Source organism: Leopardus geoffroyi, chromosome B1, assembly GCF_018350155.1.
Source record: "Leopardus geoffroyi isolate Oge1 chromosome B1, O.geoffroyi_Oge1_pat1.0, whole genome shotgun sequence".
Taxonomy (NCBI): domain Eukaryota; kingdom Metazoa; phylum Chordata; class Mammalia; order Carnivora; family Felidae; genus Leopardus; species Leopardus geoffroyi.
Genome location: NC_059327.1, coordinates 31,448,718 through 31,465,032, shown reverse-complemented (window position 1 = coordinate 31,465,032; position 16,315 = coordinate 31,448,718). Strand labels below are relative to the sequence as shown.

At 35.9% G+C, this 16,315-nt stretch overlaps 1 protein-coding gene across 2 annotated transcripts in view; it reads left to right on the top strand.

The window, feature by feature from the left end:
- PPP2R2A (protein phosphatase 2 regulatory subunit Balpha) overlaps positions 1 to 16,315 on the top strand; it is an 85,983-nt gene that overhangs the window by 52,737 nt on the left and 16,931 nt on the right. For both annotated transcript variants that reach the window (XM_045456762.1, XM_045456763.1), the window contains exon 4: positions 15,433 to 15,598. In XM_045456762.1, coding sequence (XP_045312718.1) covers positions 15,433 to 15,598 — 166 coding nt within the window. The remainder of the gene's footprint in view (positions 1 to 15,432; positions 15,599 to 16,315) is intronic.

Below are 16,315 nucleotides of genomic sequence, written 5' to 3'. Positions count from 1 at the left end.
TTTTTAGATAATCCCAGAAAAGGTTTCTATCAAAAGGTTGTATTGCTTAGTTTAATAGCAGAGCTCTAGAATTAGAACTTAGATCTCCGAATTTCAGTCCAGCTTCTTCTAACAGTTACAGCTATTAAACATACATTCCAGGGAACACTGGTGCCTGTCCAGTGAGCCTTTCTTAGTGTCTGATAATGATGCCAGCTCCGTGTACAAAACAGTGGCATTTGCATTCTCGTGGCTTTATCTTCTCACTGGGTGGCTGGCGGGGTTCCTTTCTAAACTTCACTTGACTGGCACGGCAGACTGACACCTTTAACTCACCGTTGTGTCTCACTTCTTTTACCCTTCAAGTGTGGCTGATCCCCTTCCTGTCATCCTGTCGGGTACCTCTTGCTGCCTGTCCATCTGTTCCACAGTCAAAGAAACTGGGTAGTCATTTAGAGGGCTGTCATTCAGTTCGAGTATATTTCACCCTGGTGATGCTAAGACATTTTTTGCTGTCATTTAATACTATTTTTATAACTAATACGTTCCTATAGTTTTCTGTTTGACAGAATCTCTGTGATAGAAGCAGGTCGCGTAGGGAAATTAAGGCCCAAGAGTAAGGTGATTTCCATGAGGCATTCCACTTGTCCTGTGGTCAGTAAGAGTTGATACCCAGTCCAATGTTTTATAGCATGTCCTAAAATAGGTGAACAATCTTGCTGTTTTCGTAACTTTTATGTAATAGCTTTTGACAACAAAGTAGATGGCGGGATATATTCTTGTTGATAATGAAAATATCAATAGTTTTTCTTGGGAGATTCCAAGTAACTGTTAGACTAGGTGGTGTTGGTGTTCTGTATTTTGTAAAGGATTGTTCGTTTTATGGGTATTCAAATTAGGTGGGCGGCAGTTGTTGAAATTGCTGATTTTTCTTTTGGCTTTGGATTGCTCAGACCTTCACTTTTCTCTGAGGCTTTCTGATTAATATAGGTTAAAGTGTGTGTAGGGGGGAGATTTTTTTTTTAAGGGACAATTAAGGAGAAAGGTGAGAAGGGAGATGTTCCTTTTTTACATTTCTTCCTAGATTGTCATATGGAGCCTTTGTTTTCTGTATTCTAGGAGTGCTAGTAACTTTCTAGGCTTTTTCTCATTTTTTGGTTGTTCTTAACGTGGCATTCCCAAAACTCCTTAACAAGATATAGAAGAAATCTTAGAAATCATGTTTATCACAAAAGATGGGTAGGGGGTTAGGGCATCTGGGTGATTCAATTGTTAAGCTTGATGTCGGCTCAAGGACATGATCTCACAGTTGTGAGATCAAGCCCCCTGTGTCAGGCTCCATGCTGAGCATGGAGCCTGCTCTTTAAATTCTCTCCTTCTCCCCGTCCCCTTTTTGTGTGCGTGCACTCTCAACTCTCCCTCTCTCTCCCTCTCCAATAAAAAAAAAAAAAAAATGGGTAGGGGTTTAATATGTATTTTCTTTGTAAATTATTTGGAAAGACTAGAATGGAGCTCAGAATCACCAAGATGTTGTTAAGGGCGCCCAAGTGGCTCAGTCAGTGGAGCGTCCAACTCCTGAATTCGGCTCAGGTCATGAGGTTCATCAGTTTGAGCCCCACGTGGGGCTCTGTGCTGCCAGTATAGAACCTGCTTGGGATTGTCTCTCTCTCTCTCTGCCCCTCCCCCACTTGCTCTTTCTCTCTCTCAAAATAAATAAACTTAAAAAAAAAACAACAAGATTTGTTTTTAACAGATTCAGTATCATCCATACAAAGGGGTTGTTGATTTACTTTGATGTTTAAGTGAAGAGAGAACCCACTTTTCTAGGGTGATGTGGCAGCATTCGCTTTACATAGTATTTACTGAGCAGCAATCAGAACAGCAAATTTAGCAGTGTTGGTGAGAAATGGTCGAAGGAACCAAGTCTGTATAGCCAGGAGAAGAGACTGTGTAGAGTCTTGATATTTAGGGATTTATGTGGGAAGAATTGATTAGTTTCTTTTGTATATGGAAATAAATACACAAGATCTGGATGCCCATCTGTCAGGAATATTATAGAAAGAATACATGAGAAGTTCAAGAAAATCCAGTGTGGTTTATTCTAAATCAAAGTATCTATAAAATAAGGTTTCTTCTCTTAGCTACCGGGCTTAACTGTCTTCATTTTTCATTCACTCTTTGATCTAAGTTTTGTGTTTTTCAAAGAATAAAATGTTAGAATCGCCTGGGAACATGCATTTCAAATGCAGATTACTGGACTGTGTCTCAGACCCACTAAATCAGAATGTCTGGAGGCCCGAGATCCCACTTTTACTTTTTTTAAAAGTCCTTTGGGGACCTCATTTGATAGAAAATGTCAAATTGAAATTCTCTGCATTCCAGTACCAGGATAAGGATAAAAGCTCCATAATACAGCTTCAAGAAGTTTATATCTAAAAATACGTTTAAACAGATAGATCTTAAATGTATTTAAGATACATTAAATGTAAATACCTTTAAGATAGATCACATGATACATACAGAAAAATGCACAGAATCACAAGTGTACAGTTCTATAAATTTTCACAAAACAAACACACTTGTGTAATTCTTCCCTGGATCAAGAAATGGGATATTACTGGCACTTTAGAAGCCTTCTTTGTCCTTCCTGTTACTACTACCCTCCTCTACCAGAGATAACTGTGAAATTTGTTTTGCCCATATTGAGCTTTATTTGTATATGGTGCATTCACAGAAACTAAGTGCTAAAATGTGTAAGCTTTTGCAGGGGTTCTCAACCTTTGGGGTCATGGATTTCGTCAGTAGCCTGGTCAGTTCTGTGGACTTCTCAGAATGTTTTGATTGTATATAATAACATAGGATTAGGAAGGAAACTATATTGAAAAATATGTTTCAAAGTGTTTTTAAAAACACTTATTACTGAGTAATAAATGTTTTTTGTGGGGTGCCTGGGTGGCTCAATCAATTGTCTGACTTCAGCTCAAGTCATGATCTCACGGTTTGTGAGTTCGAGCCCCGCGTTGGGCTCTGTGCTGACAGCTCAGAGCCTGGAGCCTGCTTCGGATTCTGTGTCTCCCTCTCTCTCTGCCCCTCCCCCACTCACACTCTGTCTCTCAAAAATAAATAAACATAAAAATATTTTAAAAATTGAAAAAGTAAATAAAATTAAAAACAAAAGTTTTTGTGGGTAACAACTGGGGTGTGATTTGAAAACATGTCATGTCTGTAGTGACAAAGTGATGGATGCTGCTAATATGGTGTTTTATCACCTATATCCATAAATGAAAGAAATGCTAAATTTCAGCTAGACATTAGTAGGAAAAAATATTTAAATTTCCACCACATCCAGGTTCACAAAATCCCTGGGTTTCATCCATGGATAGGTAGTATATGGGCCCCAAATTTACTGCCCCTGGTAAAGCAGTCTCTTTTTACCAATAAAAAGACTGGGGTCCCAGACAATAGGTTTAATCATCCAAAGTCATACACTTTAATAAAGAGATGAACCCTTAACTCTAGAATCCACGTCTTGTTTCTCTGCCACAGTCGCAAAATCTTATTTAATCTTCACAGCAAAATAATGAAGATGTGTGCACACCTCCTGTGTTTCAATTTATTACCAATTTATGGATGAATTGAGATTAGAGAAGATAACTTTTCTAAGATCACATAGCTAGTGAAGTCGGTAATAGTTAATTTCTGTATAAATTGGAATGAATATCCACAACGCTGCATATTGTTTAACATATGAAAAAAAATCTGACTTCTCTAAGTAATGAGCCTAAGTGATATAAGTCACACAGGAAAATCAGTTTCATTACTTTATCGTAATGGGGAAAATACTTGATCTTGACTTTTTAGTAGTAGCCATTAACGAATGATGTCTTCTCTGTGGTAGGCTTAAGGAGGGAAAAGTTAGAAAGAGTTTGGATTGAGAGTTTAAATACCTCATTTCTATTTGTTCATGAATTCATCCAGCCACCTCTCTTGTTCAGCCGTCTATTGTCCACATTTCTATCCAACCAGCTGTCAAACACATGTCACCTACGTACTAATCTTTTGAGGTTCCAGCTCAAAGAATTCAAAATTCAAAAGAATTATATTTTCCAGAAGTGAAGTATCAGTTTAAAGTACCATTTCTGATTGCTAAGCATTATCAGTATGAATGTCACTAAACAACTGTTAGACAAAGTAGGATTCCTCTAAATGTTATTTTTCATAACACTGGATGAGATCTTGAAAGGATGTTTTTGACATATTAAAGTAATTTTTTTCACTTTACCTGTTGCCCAGAAATTTGAATTGTCCATATTTCTTATATTGTCCCCCCAGAATCCAAACAACAAAAAACAGATCCAAATCTGTGAAACTAATAATACCCAGTAATTTTAGAATTTACTTTTTCTTCTCTCTGCCATCTTCTCAACCTCACACATAAAACACTTCTTAATTGTATTTTTCTCACAAGTAATTTCTCCCTCTTAATTAAAAACATCATATTCACTGTAGATAATTTAGGAGACATGGACAGGGGGCAAGAAAGTACCTATAACTCCACCAAACAAAACCCAGCACTTTTGGTGTGTATTAAAGATTTGTCTTTCTAAAATGAGATTATGTTTAGGGTGGTATGTTATTTTTCCTCACATACTGTATGTAAAGACCTTTCATGTTGTTAAAGATTCTAAATCCTCATCTTCAGTGATTACATGATACTCCATTACAGACATGTACTGAAGTTTATTTAATGTAATCTCTATTGTTAGAGATTACCTAGATTGTTTATTTCTTGCTTTCTGATCTTTTTTTTTCTTTTTCTGTTATGAATAACACTATAAAAACATTCTTGTAGTTGAAACTTTGAAGCACCTAATACTTCTTTAGAACCTCCTAGAAGTTAAGTAGCTGGATCTAAGGTTGTGAGCATTTTTAAGTTATATTGGCCAATTCTCTTCCAGTAAACTTTACGAATTTATACTTGAACCAAAAATTTCTAAATACAGAGAAGAAATAAAATCGACAAATTGGTGATTAAAAAAGGTATTTTTACTGGATTTTAGTTTTATCTAAACTTTTGATACTTCCAGTAATTAAAATTGTTTCCTCTATGTCCTGTTTTTCTGATGGTGTATTTAATAAATTGATTTGTTATAGGCCATGTATTGTGAGGAGAGTAAGTTCTTTCAGGAGGCTCTGTTTCTCAGTTTTGTAGATTGGCTGCCTTTAAGTTTCGTTTACTTTTTCTGTTTGTGTTTGCTGATTTCCTGCCTCTAAATTATTTAGACATTTACCCATATTTCATATTTTCCCATTTCAATTCAATATCTGATTGAAATTTATTACTCTGCTTTATGTAATTTAGAGATCTTCCCCACCTCTACCTTCCCTCCCCATCCCCAAACTGACAGGCAGGTTATTCCAACATACATACTGATCATCTTTTTACAATGACTATTTTAAATGCATCTGTATCAGACAGAACATTATTTTATAGAGTTACATCTAGTCTTTACTGTAGTTTACTTTTTCAGTACCTTAAGTGTGTTGAACTAATCTTTTTTATTTTTTCCATATTGTAATTGAATTAATTGTATATACAGGTTTCAGAATTTATTGAAGTTGGTTTCTTTCTCAAATAACTCCTTTTGCTCTTTTCAAAATAAATAACTTGGTCGGAATACAGGGTGTTGCAGGTTTCCTAATTTGAGAAACTAACATTCGGCTTTTTGGATTGCAGGCCATTGTATGTTTAGCCATATCATGTTGTGTCTAAATAATGTGGATCGATTGGACATTAAAGATATGGGGTCCATCTGCTGTTGGTTAAGCAGTCCAACTCTTGATTTCGACTGAGGTCATGATCTCACGGTTTGTGAGATTGAGCTGAACCTCGTGTCATCACAGAGCCTACTTGGGATTCATTTTCTCTCTCTCTCTCTCTCTCTCTCTCTCTCAAAATAAACAAACATTCAGAATCATTTCATCTCATGAATAAAGACCAATCTGTGTGTTAATCTTGTTTAGAGAGGAAACCAACTCCATAAGAGTCTAAGTTGTCTAAAGTGTGTGTTGCTTAGTATAGTATATAATAGGCATTCAGCGAAGGGGCACAACTTACTATTTAATAAGAGCTGAAAAATCTTGAAATATTCCACCACCATCATTGTGATCAGAAAATGATAGAAATTTTTTGTTGTTGTTGTTTTCTGTTTACATCGATTGTGTTTTATCTTTATTCTGGAAAGTTCCATATATTTGCATTGATAGTGGTTTGTTAATCAGATATGAATTGATTTTGTTTTCTACCATTTCTGTCATTTCACAAGACTCAAACTTTTTTTTTCTTTTAGTTTTTTTAATGTTTACTTTTTTAAGAGAGAGGGAGAACACAAGAGTCAGCATGAACAGGGGAGGGGCAGAGAGAGAGAGGAAGAGACAGAATCAGAAACAGGCTCCAGGCTCTGAGCTGTCAGCACAGAGCCCCACGTAGGGCTTAAACCTGCAAATGGTGAGATCATGACCTGAGCCGAAGTTGGACTCTTAACGGACACCCAGCCACCCTACAAGAGTCAAACTCTTTTAAACCACTTTGAAATAAAAAGCAAATGTTTGCTTGTTACAAATATATTACAAGATTAAAGAATCATTAATAAACACTAAATTTTATTAGTGTTCTATTTAGCAGCTTAAAAAATATCCATTGTCACTTATATGAGATTACAGTAAAATACATTTTTAATTTTTTCTAAAATGTGTTATGTTTTGTTCAGGGAGCAAAGTATGTAGCAAAGTAAATCCTACATTTTCATAAAGTTTCTTTTAAAAGAAGGAAGTTATTAGTAAAAGCACAGTGCAGTTATTTATATTTAGAATCAGCTGTTACAGAATGTCAAATGATGTTCTTTCAGAGATTGTTTTTAATTCTTGATTATTCTTAATAGGTTTATCATGAAAAGTATGAAAACTGTATCATTTTCACAAAGAAAAAGATAAAAATCCAAAATCATCCCATCTCAGGGGCACCTGGGTGGCTCAGTCTGATAAGCATCCGACTCTTGATTTCAGCTCAGGTCATGATCTCATGGTTTGTGAGATGGAACTGAGCCCCTTGTCAACACAAAGACTACTTGGGAGCCCGCCCCCCCCCCCCCCCCATAAGCAAACATTCAGAATCATCTCATCTCATGAATAAAGACCAATCTGTGTCTGTGTGCATTCTGGGTGTTTTTGTTTTGCAGAATTAGAATCATGTTACACATGCGACTCCATAAGTTTTTGTATCTGTTGATGTTGATCAGGTTAATTTCAGTCAAGGAGGTGAAGAAACTGGACAATAATTGAGTGGAAAGGAGTGCATGTGTAGTGTGGAAGAACAGGTCCAGTCTGCTTCTATAACTTAAATGACAAAAGTTAAATGAACATGGAGCTTGTGGGAGCTGTAGAAGACGAGTAGCAGGAAGCATTGTGCTAGATTAAGTTAATATGGTTGAGACACACTGATCTGTTGAATGTAATTGGCTCTATAGTATTTCATAATTCACTTGATTTGATGGATATTGAGGTTGTTTATGCACTAAGTTGTTCATACATCTTTGCAGGCATGGTTTTCCATGAGGTTATACTTTTGAAGTGGAATTGTTGAATATCTACATTTTTTAAGGCTTTCAATAAGTATTGACAAATTATCCTCCAGAGAAGCTGTGTAAATATTTATACTTCTTCCGGTAGTATATGACTTGAACCATATTCTCATCATTAAAACGATGGTCATTATCACATTTTTTATTCGTCTAAAGACCAAACATTATTCTTCAATTTTGATTACTAACAATAATGAGCAGTTCTACATATATTTACTGACCATGTTTTATATAAATTGCCAACTTTTGACCTTTGTCATCTTTCAAGGAAAGGTATTGATATTTTTTGATAGTGATTTTTTTTTATTTAAAAAAATTTTTGTTTTTTACATTTAGAGACAGAGCACAAGTGGGGGAGGGGCAGAGAGAGAAGGAGACACAGAATCCAAAGCAGGCTCCAGTCTCTGAGCAAGTGGTCAGCACAGAGCCCGATGCGGAGCTTGAACCCACAAACCACGAGATCGTGACCTGAGCGGAAATTGGACGCTCAACCAACAGAGCCACCCAGGCTCCCCTTTCGTAGTGATTTTTAAGGACCTTTTATAATACATCTTATATAATACATAATTTTCTGGCCTATACTAGCCATCTTGTTAGCTGTCAGTCTTTCTCTGCTGTTTACTTTTGTCTTTATAGTAAGAAGTTCTTTTTCACTTTAAAATATATAGAAATTCACCATTGTACTTACCTTTTGTTGCTTTTGTTTATTTTTGAGCATTTAATTGCTCCCTCTGGAGTTTACTTGTGTATAAGAAACAAAGTTCCAATCTTCTTTCCAAATGGTTCCTTGGTTCTAACACCATTGAATATTATGGTTTTATATTTTGTTTTGGTTTGTTTAAACCTCAGGGGCATACTTGAGTTCATGAGCTCCAAACCTGTGCACATAGGCATGCAGGTGCACATACACTGCTTCTCACATGCTTTCATGTACCTTTCCCTGTAGATAACAATAGAGGTAGATTCATCTGTCCCTATAGGTAACGATTTAAATGTGTTCTTATAATATATATTTTGTTTTTGTGTGCTGTATTATTAATTAACTGTGATAAAATATCATATAAGGTGGAACTTCTCAACCGTTTTCCAAGTCTGCAATACAGCATTACCAACCACATATACAATGTTGTATAACAGATTGCTAGACAACCCCCCCATGTGGCCCCTCCCCCCACCAATCCTGCATAACTGAAACACTATACCCACAGAACAACAACTTCCTACCCTCTTCCTCCTCCTAGCCCCTGGCAACCACCATTCTAACTTGCTGTTTCTATGAAGTTGGCTACTTTAGATATCTCGTGTAAGTGGAATCATGGAGTATTTATCATTTTCTGACTGGCTTGTTTGACTTAGCTTAATCTCTTCATGGTTCATCCATATAGTGGCATAAGGTAGGCTTTTTTTAAGACTAATATTCGTGTGTGTTTGTATGTCACCTTTTTCTTTATTCATGTATCATATCACTGGACATTTAGTTTGCTTCTACTATTAGTTTGCTATTCACATAGCTATTGTGAATAATCTCTTTGAGATCCTGTTTTAATTCTTTCGAATATATCCTGAAAAGTGCAGTTGCTGAATCACAGGGTAGTTCTATTTTGAGGAACCCACATACTGTTTTCAAAGTGGCTGCACCTTTTGTGTGCCACATTTTTTTACACTGTATTGAAATAATACACAAAAGCATACAAAGCATTAGTACATTATCACATAGCAGACATCTAGGTCAAGAAATAGAACTTTCCACCCTTCCACATAACCCTTCTCATTCCCCTTCCAAGTCATTAATTTCTCCTTTCTCCCCTTAAAGAAAAGTCTATTTATAAGCCTGATTTCTAACACTGAGTTTGATCTGTACTTTTAGAACCTTCCATAAATGGAATCATAATAAGGGTGTATCTGGCCCTTTTGCTCAATACTACGTTTGTGTGTATATAATTTGCTCATGTTCACTGCTATGTAATGAATGTTCTTTTGTGTTGCTTTACTACAATTTATCTGTTATGTTGTAGGTGCAAACATTTTGGTTGTTTCAGTTTGTGGCTATTAAGAATAATGCATCTATGAGCGTTATTTTTTGTTGTTGTTTGGTTTTTTTGTTTTTTGTTTTGTTTTCATATTTTCTTTATTGAAAATGTATTTTCTATATTGAAAATATATAAATACACTAAAAAGAACCTCAAATCCATATATATATTTGAACTTATCAGTCTGGTATTTTTTCTTCATAATTATATGCAATCAAGGCAGAATTTGTTAAAAAATTTTTGGAGACACCTTTATATAAAGAACAAATTTGTTCTATAGAAAATAATGTAGAGGATGTTTACGACTCAGAGAGTCTGAAAATAGACATTTCAATAAAACTGGCTATTTTATTCCATCACAGGAATGACATTGGAAATATAGCAAAGATCACATTGAAAATTACGAGGGAATTAGACACTAATAAAAATGCTCCAAAAGATAATTGTTTTAAGACGTTGGTGATATAAGGAAAGGGTGGGAAGGAAAAGGTGGACTTGAATAAGTTAGTTAAGCAGAGTGATTAGTAGTTACATAATAACTGCAACTCAGGGATACATTAGAAACTAAAATGTTACTAGAAATACAAGTTTTTAAAAGCAGTGTGTTACTAAAAATATGAAAATGTGCATGGTGGATGCCTAAAACTCACCCAATTAACATTTTAAAGTATAATTTAAGGCCATTTTTACTTTTATTTTGAGAGTGAAAGGGGTTGAATAGTTAGGTGGGCAGAACAATTTCATCACTACTGGAGATTGATTTTCACTTCAGTAATCAAGAGAAAGGAATTTAAATTTTGCTGTCCTTCATTGATGTAGTATTTAGAATTATAAGCAGTACAAAGAAAAGGCTTGTTTTTCACAAACAGCTTGATTGGTAGAAGATTTCTTTCTTTTTTTTTTTAAAGCAGTGCTATTTTACCAGTTGGATAAATTGTCTCTATCCAACTATTGACTACAACCTCCCACATTGACCAGGATTTCCTTTATAATTTCGATTGATTCCTGGAATAGGAAAGACCATATTCCTCATACTAATTTGCGACTTTCTCTTCTGTTCTCCATACTATACAATGTGACTAATGATAACGAATGAGCTTTTATATGATAAATAAGTTATATTCACTTGTGTTGGTATCTAAAATTTTTTAAAAATATTAATTTGGATGGATTTTTACTATTTTGACAAGCACTATTATTTTTTGGTATTTTCATTTAATTTATTTTTTTAAATTTACATCCAAGTTAGTTAGCATATAGTGCAACAGTGGTTTCAGGAGTGATTTCTTAATGCCCCTTACTCATTTAGCCCTTCCACCCTCCCACAACCCCTCCTGTAACCCTCTCTTTGTTCTCCATATTTAAGAGTCTCTTATGTTTTGTCCCCCTCCCTGTTTTTATGTTATGTTTGCTTCCCGTCCCTTATATCCATCTGTTTTGTATCTTAAAAGTCCTCATATGAGTGAAGTCTTATGATATTTGTCTTCTCTAATTTCGCTTAGCATAATAATACCCTCCAGTTCCAACCACGTAGTTGCAAATGGCAAAATTTCATTCTTTTCGATTGCCGAGTAATACTCCATTTGTGTGTGTGTGCGCGCGCACACACACACCCCACATCTTTATCCATTCACCCATCAGTGGACATTTGGGCTCTTTCCATACTTTGGCTGTTGTTGATAGTGCTGCTATAAACATGGGGGTGCATGTGCCGCTTCGAAACAGCACACCTGTATCCCTTGGATAAATACCTAGAAGTTCAATTGCTGGGTCATAGGGTGGCTCTATTTATAATTTTTTGAGGAACCTCCATACTGTTTTCCAGAGTGGCTCTGTCAGTTTGCATTCCCACCAATAGTGCAAAAGGGTTTCTCTTTCTCCACATCCTTGCCAACATCTGTTGTTGCCTGAGTTGTTAATGTTAGCCATTCTGACTGGTGTGAGGTGGTACCTCATTGTGGTTTTGATTTGTATTTCCCTGATGATGAGTAACGTTGAGCATTTTTTCATGTGTCGGTTGACCATCTGGATGTCTTCTTTGGAGAAGTGTCTGTTCATGACGTCTTTTGCCCATTTCTTCACTGGATTATTTGTGGTTTTTTGGGTGTTGAGTTTGATGAGTTCTTTATAGATTTTGGATACTAACCCTTTATCTGATATGTTGTTTGCAAATATCTTCTCCCATTCTATCGCCTTTTAGTTTTGCTGAACATTCTTGATCATGTTTTTCGGTCCACGTAGTCATGCATGAAATTACTATGTCATGAGGTGGACAGCACAATAAAAAGTGGTTTGCCGATTTTATCCTCATGAACAGTACATGAAAATTCTGGTTGTTTACGTCTTTGCCAATATTTTATTATCGGTCTTTTTAAATTTTCAAATATTTTGGAGATTTTGTGTATGTCATATTATACTTTTTTTTAACACTGATTGATCATCTTTTAAATGCGTTTATTGGTCATTTGGATATTATCTTTTGTGAAGTGCATGTTTCCTACTTGGGTAGGAGCCGAAATCAAGAGTCCCCTTTTTACTCTTTAAATTTTTAAATTTAAAATTTTTTAATTTTTAAAATGACATTCTTTGATGCATTCTTGTTCAAGTGTCACAGTGTTGAGGACAGGGGGGTTATGTTTCCTTTTCTTTATATTTGCTCAAAGTACTTAGTTCGTACTTGCTCACAGTCATGAGCATTATAATAATGTAAACATCCCTCCCCAAGTTTTAGGGGAAATCTCACTGCTCACTAAAGATTCAGCTCTCTGGAATCCACTAAGTCAGTTTCTGTGCATGCATCTGTTTTATGGCCTCTTCTGTTTGTTACTGCTGCTGTCATCTCTGCTGTTATTCTTTGTTCTTGTTGATTTGTCTTTAAAAATTCTTCTATGTAGGGACCTGGGTGGCTCAGTACGTTAAGCATCAGACATTCAGTTTCAGCTCAGGTCATGATCTTGGCGGTTTGTGACTTCAAGTCCTGTCTCCCTCTCTTTCTGCCCCTCCACTGCTTGCGTGTGCATGCCCACATAGTCTTTCGCTCACTCGCTCCTTCTCTCTCTCTCTCTCTCTCTCTCACACACACACACACACACACACACACACACACACAAAATAAATAATTTAAAAAATTATTTTACTGTAATTTTAGTGGAGTTTCAGGAATATGGTTGTTAATACGTGAGCCCAGCCTGCCATGTTTAGCTTTGTAGACATAACTTTCTTCTTGTGTGATGTAGTTTTTATTTGCCTGTTGTAAAGAAAAAATGCTTCTTGAAATCCATTAAGACTGCCAGTCATCTCCATGATTTTGTTTTTGTATCATGTAATCATGTTTAGACCCATGTAATAATTACTGAGTCTTTAGGATGATGGGGGTTTTTTTCCTGTTTTAGAAGATATGTTTATGTTTGTGCTTTTCTTATCATTTTATATATTGTGACCCATAGAGACCCAGTTTTTGCATATAGAAGTGTATGTGTTTGCCCTTGGTTCTCTATATTGCTTACCTGAATTAAATGGACCTTATTTCTGCTTTTTAAAAAAATTATTTTTTTGTAACTCTTTTTAGTGTTTATTTTTGAGACAGAGAGAGCACGCACACACACACAAGTTGGGGAGGGGCAGAGAGAGAGGGGGAGACAGAGAATCCAAAGCAGGTTCCTGCTTTGATTGGGGCTCAGGCTCAAGAACCGCGAGATCATGACCTGTGCCGAAGTCGGACATGACTGATCGACCCAGGTGCCCTAATTTCTATTTTTGACTAAAGTTTCACATACACAAGTTACTTGAAGGTAGAGAATCTGTGTTATTAAATCTCTCGATTGTAGGTAGTAGGAAACGTGCACTTCACTTGCTCAAGTTCAAAACACATTCATATTAAAAATTGAATTGCTATGGGGCGCCTGGGTGGCTCGGTCAGTTAAGCGTCCGACTTCAGCTCAGGTCATGATCTCCTGGTCCGTGAGTTTGAGCCCCATATCAGGCTCTGTGCTGACAGCTCAGAGCCTGGAGCCTGCTTCAGATTCTGCATCTCCCTCTCTGCCCCTCCTCTGCTCACGTGCTCTGTCTCTCTTGTCTCTCTCTCTCTCTCTCTCTCTCTCTGTCTCAAAAATAAAAATAAAACATTTAAAAAAAATTTGAATTGCTATGATAGTTTTTTTGGAGAGTAACGTGACAAACCTTTTGAAACAGTAATTTTAGATAGAAGATGTATGTTTTTTTCTGAAGTGATATTAGCATATACTTATTTAATGGATTGGGTTATCTGATTTGGTGTAAGATTATGGTAATGAGATCAAGGTTCTAATCCCCATGTGGATTATATTTTGTCATATGCCCTGCATTCTTAATATTGGCAAACTCAGTAATAATTAATACTGCTACTGGAGGGTACAAAGACAACTGTAACCGTGAATGATCGATCCAGGTAATCAAGCTACCAGAAAAAAAACAACCCAAAACAGGCTTTTAAGATGTTGATTCAAGGGGTGCCTGGGTGGCTCAGTCACTTAAACCTCCGACTTCAGCTCAGGTCATGATCCTTGTGGTTTGTGAGTTTGAGCCCTGCGTTGCTGTGCTGACAGCTCAGAGCCTGGAGGCTGCTTAAGGTTCTGTGTCTCCCTCTCTCTCTGCTTCTCTCTCTCTCTCTCTCTCTCTCTTTCTCTTTCTCTCTCTCTCTAAAAAATAAACATTAAAAAAAATTTTTTTTAAAGAAGACCTATGTCCTAATTTAAAAAAAAAGATTCAATAAGGTTTTCTTTCTGTATGGAGAATAATAACCAATGAACCATTCTTAGATAATCTTAAACATTTCACTTGATAATTCAGTTTTACCTTAAAATAGTTGACTATCAGTAATATCGTTCCTGTGAACTATTTTCCCATAGGTTCTTCTTTGAACTAAACTTTCAGTGTTTTTGATGGAAAGATTTTTAATCATGTGATAATAGGTTAAAAGATAAAATTCTGAACATGGTTATAACTCTGACTTTTTCTAAGGTGTTAGTGTTAACTAAAGAAGTTCACCAGCAGTCTCTTTATCCAGTAGCTTAAACCATATTCACTCACTGATACTAAATGAAATAAATCATCGGTGTGTGCTAGGCTTATAAATATAAGAAGGCTAATTTAGGGAGCATAAACAATTGTTGATGGGTTTGTGGGGAGTGGTTTGCTGGTTAATGCTGAATGTGGACTTAGTGAGTAACAGAGCTATGTGACAGTGGTCTTGGGGTGGGAGTTGTGGTGGCCATGACATTGATGAGAGCTCTTAATGAGTTTTTTAGTGGTGAAATGACCTAAAGGCAGGCATGAGAAAGGAAGAGGAGGAGGAAAATAATGCATCATATTAAATAACTGAGGATTGACCCTAAAGTGGGCAGAGAAAGAAAGTGTGCCTCAGCCAGCTGATTCTGATAAGCTTTTATTTACTTTTCCCTTTTTGGATGAGCTCCCTCATTAAGGATGCTTAGATTTTTTTTTTTTTTTTTTTTTTTTTTTTTACCAGTAGTCCTTTATTATTTACTAAATAACGGTAAATTAGTAATCAGATTGATCCGTACCCTTTTCCAATTATATTGGGCTTAATTATTAGTCTTTAGCTTTTCCTTTTTGGTGAAGCTGTTTTATTTATTCCTTGAAGACCTTAAACATGAAAAGCAATTGTATTTAAGATGCAGATAATTAACCAGAATTTTGCAAGGTCTGTTGGAATTGATTACATGTTTGATTATTTTTTGAAATATTTCTCAACAATCGTCCAAATATTTTTGTTTCCATTTTAGAACAAAATCCAGTCTCATAGCAGAGGAGAATATAATGTTTACAGCACCTTTCAGAGCCATGAACCAGAGTTTGACTACTTGAAAAGTTTAGAAATAGAAGAAAAGATCAACAAAATTAGGTGGTTACCCCAGAAAAATGCTGCTCAGTTTTTATTGTCTACCAATGGTAAGTGTTAAAATTTTTTCCTTTTATATGCCCACTGTGTACACCTATTCTGTAGGATACTTTCACCTTTACAAAGTAGAATAATTCAGAGATTTCTGCAAATAGACACTTGGAAATATGTCTTTCCCACATGGAATGTGTAAATTCTTTTTTGTCTTCCCTTTTGTATTCTCTTTTAGTTTCTCTAAATTCCATGCAAGAGATCCTTTAGGTGTCAGTTTTCTTTTAGTACACACACAGTCTGTAGGGAAGAAAAAAAAAGACTTTACTATTAGATTTAGATCAGGTACCATTTGTGCCACTTCTTGGCTTAGTAGCCTTGAGCAGATCATAATACTTGAGTCAGGTTTTCCTCATGGGCAAACTGGAGATAGGAGTATCTATGTTACAGTATCATTATGAGTAGTAAATGTGATAACTCTTAGTGTGCATAGTGAGTGCTCGTTAAAGTGTGCCTAAGCTCTCCAAAGAGTATTTCAGTATAAATACACATTGTCTGTCAAAGGATAGTCTCCATTCCAGGATACTTTTTGGGGAGAGCACTCTTTCTACTTGATACTTGTTCTTTAAGGACACGACTAGAATCGACATACTGCCTTCTTCCCAACAAGCCTCATGGATGGAAGAAGATTCTTCTTACACCATTTTGTTTGCTCGAGAAAAGTTATTAACTAAGAATTAGAATTATGTAATGACTACCAGAATTTAAGAATATCT